This window comes from Ipomoea nil, unplaced genomic scaffold, assembly GCF_001879475.1.
Source record: "Ipomoea nil cultivar Tokyo-kokei standard unplaced genomic scaffold, Asagao_1.1 scaffold2165, whole genome shotgun sequence".
NCBI classification, from domain to species: Eukaryota; Viridiplantae; Streptophyta; class Magnoliopsida; order Solanales; family Convolvulaceae; genus Ipomoea; species Ipomoea nil.
Window position 1 is genome coordinate 2,146,350 of NW_017618593.1, and position 4,572 is coordinate 2,150,921.

The 4,572-nt window shown below is 37.3% G+C and overlaps 1 protein-coding gene across 1 annotated transcript; it reads left to right on the top strand.

The window, feature by feature from the left end:
* The first annotated feature begins 815 nt into the window (after positions 1-815).
* Positions 816-1,385, top strand: LOC109149937. Its single transcript, XM_019297931.1, has one exon. The coding sequence runs from the start codon at positions 816-818 to the stop codon at positions 1,383-1,385; it is 570 nt and encodes a 189-aa protein (XP_019153476.1).
* The last annotated feature ends 3,187 nt before the right edge of the window (positions 1,386-4,572 follow it).

Consider the following 4,572-nt stretch of genomic DNA (forward strand, 5'->3'; position numbering starts at 1 on the left):
GATTTTTCAAGTTCAAAAATTCGACAAAACATTCTACCCAACACATAGGTTTTTATAGGGGAGAGAGGAGTTAGTAGCCCACTAAATGGCATATTAAACCAACATAAATCCACGATTTAATTATTGGATAATAACGTTTGAAACGGTCGTAATTATTATCGTAATAATTCCAACGGTCACGAACTTAATACGCGATTAATTCGTACCGACCACAACGACCCGTTTCAAAATATCTGAGTGACCGAGAAGTCCGTACAAACCCGAAGGTTTAACGAATTGGGATTGGAAACCACACCCGAGTGGTCCACACGCACCGAAACGGTGTAGCACGAATCAATGCATATAGCATTTGATTCGTGCACACCGAATCCACAGCACGAAAGGAGCTCACACGAAATGAACTCATAACTACATAACTATATGTTCATAATTATTGAATCTCTATTTTCATAATTACATAACTATATGTTCATAATTATGTTCACAACACTATGTACATAATTATTGAACTATATATTCGTATATCTCCGAAAGGAGTTCATTCGAAAACAATCGGTTAGAGTCTATTCACCCCCCCCCCCCTAGACTCTCTCTGACCCTACCGGGACCAATAAGTGGTATCAAAGCGGTTACGTTGTACGGTAAACGTTTTGCGTTACTGCCTGGTAGATCCCTTTTTGCAAAACTTGCATAAATAAAACTGTTGTTTTTTATATTTGCAAAATTTTTCTTAAAGAAAAATAGAAAGAGAACATTCTAACCATTCTAGGCCTCTTGCCTTTAATCTTTCAAAGTTTAATGACTGGAAAGTAAGAATGCAGGCACATCTTTCGGCTATTCATGACAAAATGTGGGACGTGATAAGCGAAAGTCCTATCGTCGTTATGATGGTGAACACTGAGGCAGCTGCACAAGGAGCAGATGGAGAAGCCATGATACCTAAGCCGAAATCTCAACTCACTTCAGATGAGAAGGCTCGGGCAAACCTCGACAACGTTGCACTAGACATTCTCTATAAGTCTCTAGACGACTCGTTGTTCCCTAGAGTACGAAAATGCACCACAGCAAAGCAAATCTGGGATACTCTCATGAGTTTAGGCGAAGGAGACGAACAGGAGAAAGATAACAAGCTCACCGTGGCCATGAAGAAGTTTGAGGACATCGAAATGATGCCAAGTGTAGCCATCACCGATATGGAGCTCAAATTCACAAAACTCATGGGTGATCTCACGGATCTTGGAAAAGAGCCAACTGAAAAGGAGAAGAACTTAAAGATTCTTCGAGGGCTTCCAAAATCTTGGGATATGAAAGTAACAGTCATGAGAGATCACAGAGACATGAAGACAACCAGCACGAGTAAGATCTTCAGCGATCTCAAAGCATAAGAGTTCGAACATGAACCAAGGGAATCTGAAGAATCCGAAACAAGGAATATAACCCTGGTGGCCAATCAACAAGCATCAACATCAAACAGGTCGAATTCTAACTCTTGTGAATTCTTATCTAACGAACAATATGCTTTGTTTCTACGTAAAATGAAAAGGTTCATGAGGAAGAATAACTTCAAAGTCTATCAAAGATCATCCAACCGAAGGGAATACGAAAGATCTCCTCAATCGTCAAAACAAGAGACAATGGATTCACAGATGCTATGTGTAAGTGTAAAAATGTTGCACATTTAAACCTCTTAATATTGGCCTAGATTAGTTGTCAAAGTAGTTCTGAATTAGTTGCTGGATTAGTCACACTGCCTGGAGTTGTAATTTTGCATTTCCTCATTTTTAATCAAATTAGCTGGATTAACCAACTGATGAAAAGGACTGACTGATTCAACGATGAAGTTAGTCAGTAAGGCAGATCATTGAGATGTTTATAAAAAGAGATAACGGCACAAAGCAACACACAAGATGTTTACCCAGTTCGATACAATGTGTATCTACGTCTGGGGGACGATCACATAGGTGATGCGTAGTATATTTGCAAACAAATAATTCTCGGAGTACGAGTTATCGATCCACAGGGAAGTGGTTGTATCAAGCACTAGTTACTAACTTATTCATTAGAGCTAATCCTAACAATTACTTAGATGATTGATTGACATAAAATAAATAAAATAAAACAGAGGTTCAGGAGTTTGAAAACAATTAGAGAGATGTTGAGATTCATGGGATTCAAGTATTTAATCACCTAGTGCCAATTATCGTTCGCAATATTGAGTTTGGAATTAAGATTTGTGTGGGAATGCATAGTGGAATCGAATTACTCCCGTAATCTCTATCCCTAGTGAATTTCCACTCCCGTGGCTTAAACACCCAATAAGATCGAAGATCAGCATTCAATTATTCCTAATTACTACCATCTCCCGATTGGCAACAATCTAGAATAAACTTCCCCTAATAAGTTCCCCTTTCCCAAGGTCCAACCATTAGGTGTAATTGTGTGTACCCTAATTTATGCCCCAACTCCCATTGGTGACACAAACATGGCTATGAAGCTAGTAACTATGGCCATTAATTACAAGCATTAAACAATATTATCACGATTGCAACACAAGTATTAAACCCAAATAATAATATATTAAAGAAACTGAGAGCTCAGGCACATAGGTTCATAAACACTTTTACCGAAGAATCTCTAAAGAATTTAGCCAAGCATGACTAAATTATACATAGCAAATATAAATAAAGAATTACAAATCATCAAAAGAGTACAAGAATTAACCAGACGATTTTCCCAAATCTCCCTAGTCTTCTTCTTGCTTTCCAAGACAACTTGTGGCTCTTGATTTCTCTCCTTCTTGTCTCGAAGAATCTCTGAATTCTCTCGGTCTCGTCATTAGGGTTGAGGAAGGAGGGATTTTATAGTGGGTACAAAGTTGAGATGAAATAGGAATCTTGTACAAAATTGGACTCAAATTATAATTCCTATATTTAAATATTAAAGCTTGAAATTGAATTGGAAGTTGAAGATGCTGAAGCCAACGCCCTTTTTGTAATTAAGCCTACGACTTCGCGCTTCGCTCGACGCGTCGAGCCAAGTCTCGACGCGTCGAGACCGGCAGGTCTCGATCACAAAAACATTATGGAAATTTTCGACGCATCGAATCTTCTGGGACTCGAACTTGTCCAAAATTGCTCCAAACTCATCCTTGAACTTCCCTTGCTCATAGAATTGACCTACAATGGTTCAAAAACACTAACAAACACCGTAAAACATTCAAAACAAGTGTGAACCATAATTAAATGATAATAGCAAGGAAAATATGTATTAAATAAGCCAAATTAAAGAACTAAAACACTAAGATGATTCAAAATAACTATAATAACAAGCAAAGATGTGATAACATCACCCCCTCACACTTAAGCTTTTGCTTGTCCTCAAGTAAAACTAAGGAATAAAATCACAAGTCAAAACATACAAATTACTCATGCTCTCTCTTGCACAACCTTTCAAACCACCAACCAACTTGCTACAAAACAACAAGCTTCAAGAATCAAATTAGTTTGGCACATAAGAGACCCATTTCCAAGCCAATAACCAAGCACCAAGAATTTAAAGTATGTGAGGATCAAGTGTGGACAAATACTCAGTTGAGATTATGCAAGACAAGGCTCATGAATGAGATCCCATAGGCTTACCCTTCATAATCCCCTAGATCAAATCTAAGAATTCATGCTAAGATCAAATAGGACTTTATTTAGATTGTAATGGGGCTACGGGTGATAGCTAACAAAGAAGTGGTATGGAAAAATTAATCAAAAAGAGAGAATGTCACAATTTATCTAAACTTTTCAAAATTTGGAAGAGATGAGATAATCATAATTCCAAGGAGCAAATTTCTTTTAAGAACTTAGCAACTCTTTGGTAAAGAGGGGATCCAAACTCAAAAACTTTCAATCTTTTTTTTTTTCATTCTTTTCTTTGTCTTTGGACTTCTTTTGGATATAGCAAGATAATTTTAATCCAAACTTTCATGACCTCCACACCTGAACATTTGTAACACTAGCTGCTTTTTTTTTCGTAGCACAACTCCATAAAACTCTTCTTACGGAAAAGATAAAGATAAAAGTTTCTTTCTCTCAAGGGTGGAAGGGAAATATTTGGCCACGGGCTAAGGGTTATAATAATGGGGTAAATCAAAGAAAAACAATCACAAAGAGGGGATAAGTGCTTAGCACTTATTTGAACAAACAAAAGGCACAATGGGGATACGAAGGATAAAAATATATATAGGGACAGCTTTAGAGGGTATGGCTAAACAAAAAATGGCCTAAATCACTTCAAAACATGCAAAACTTAGACATCACTTAGGGAGTAATGAGGCAAGTTCTAGCAAAACACCCATGACCGGAATCTCACATAAGCCTTCACTAGCAATGCAAAACACAAGATCAAGAATTAATCCAATTATTAAGTGGTTAACAAAGCTATTGGCAAGGGAGTAGATCAAATATGTGTTACACCTCAAATCATCCATCACAAATTGAGATGCAGCAAGCACCACTAAAACAAACCACAAACCAATAAGAGAGAATAATTGTAACTGCATGCTAAGACAAGTAGCTTATTCAC

What these genes read in the sequence shown, in the direction of transcription:
- LOC109149937 (XM_019297931.1), top strand. Translation starts at nt 816, where the DNA reads ATGCAGGCACATCTTTCGGCTATTCATGACAAAATGTGGGACGTGATA.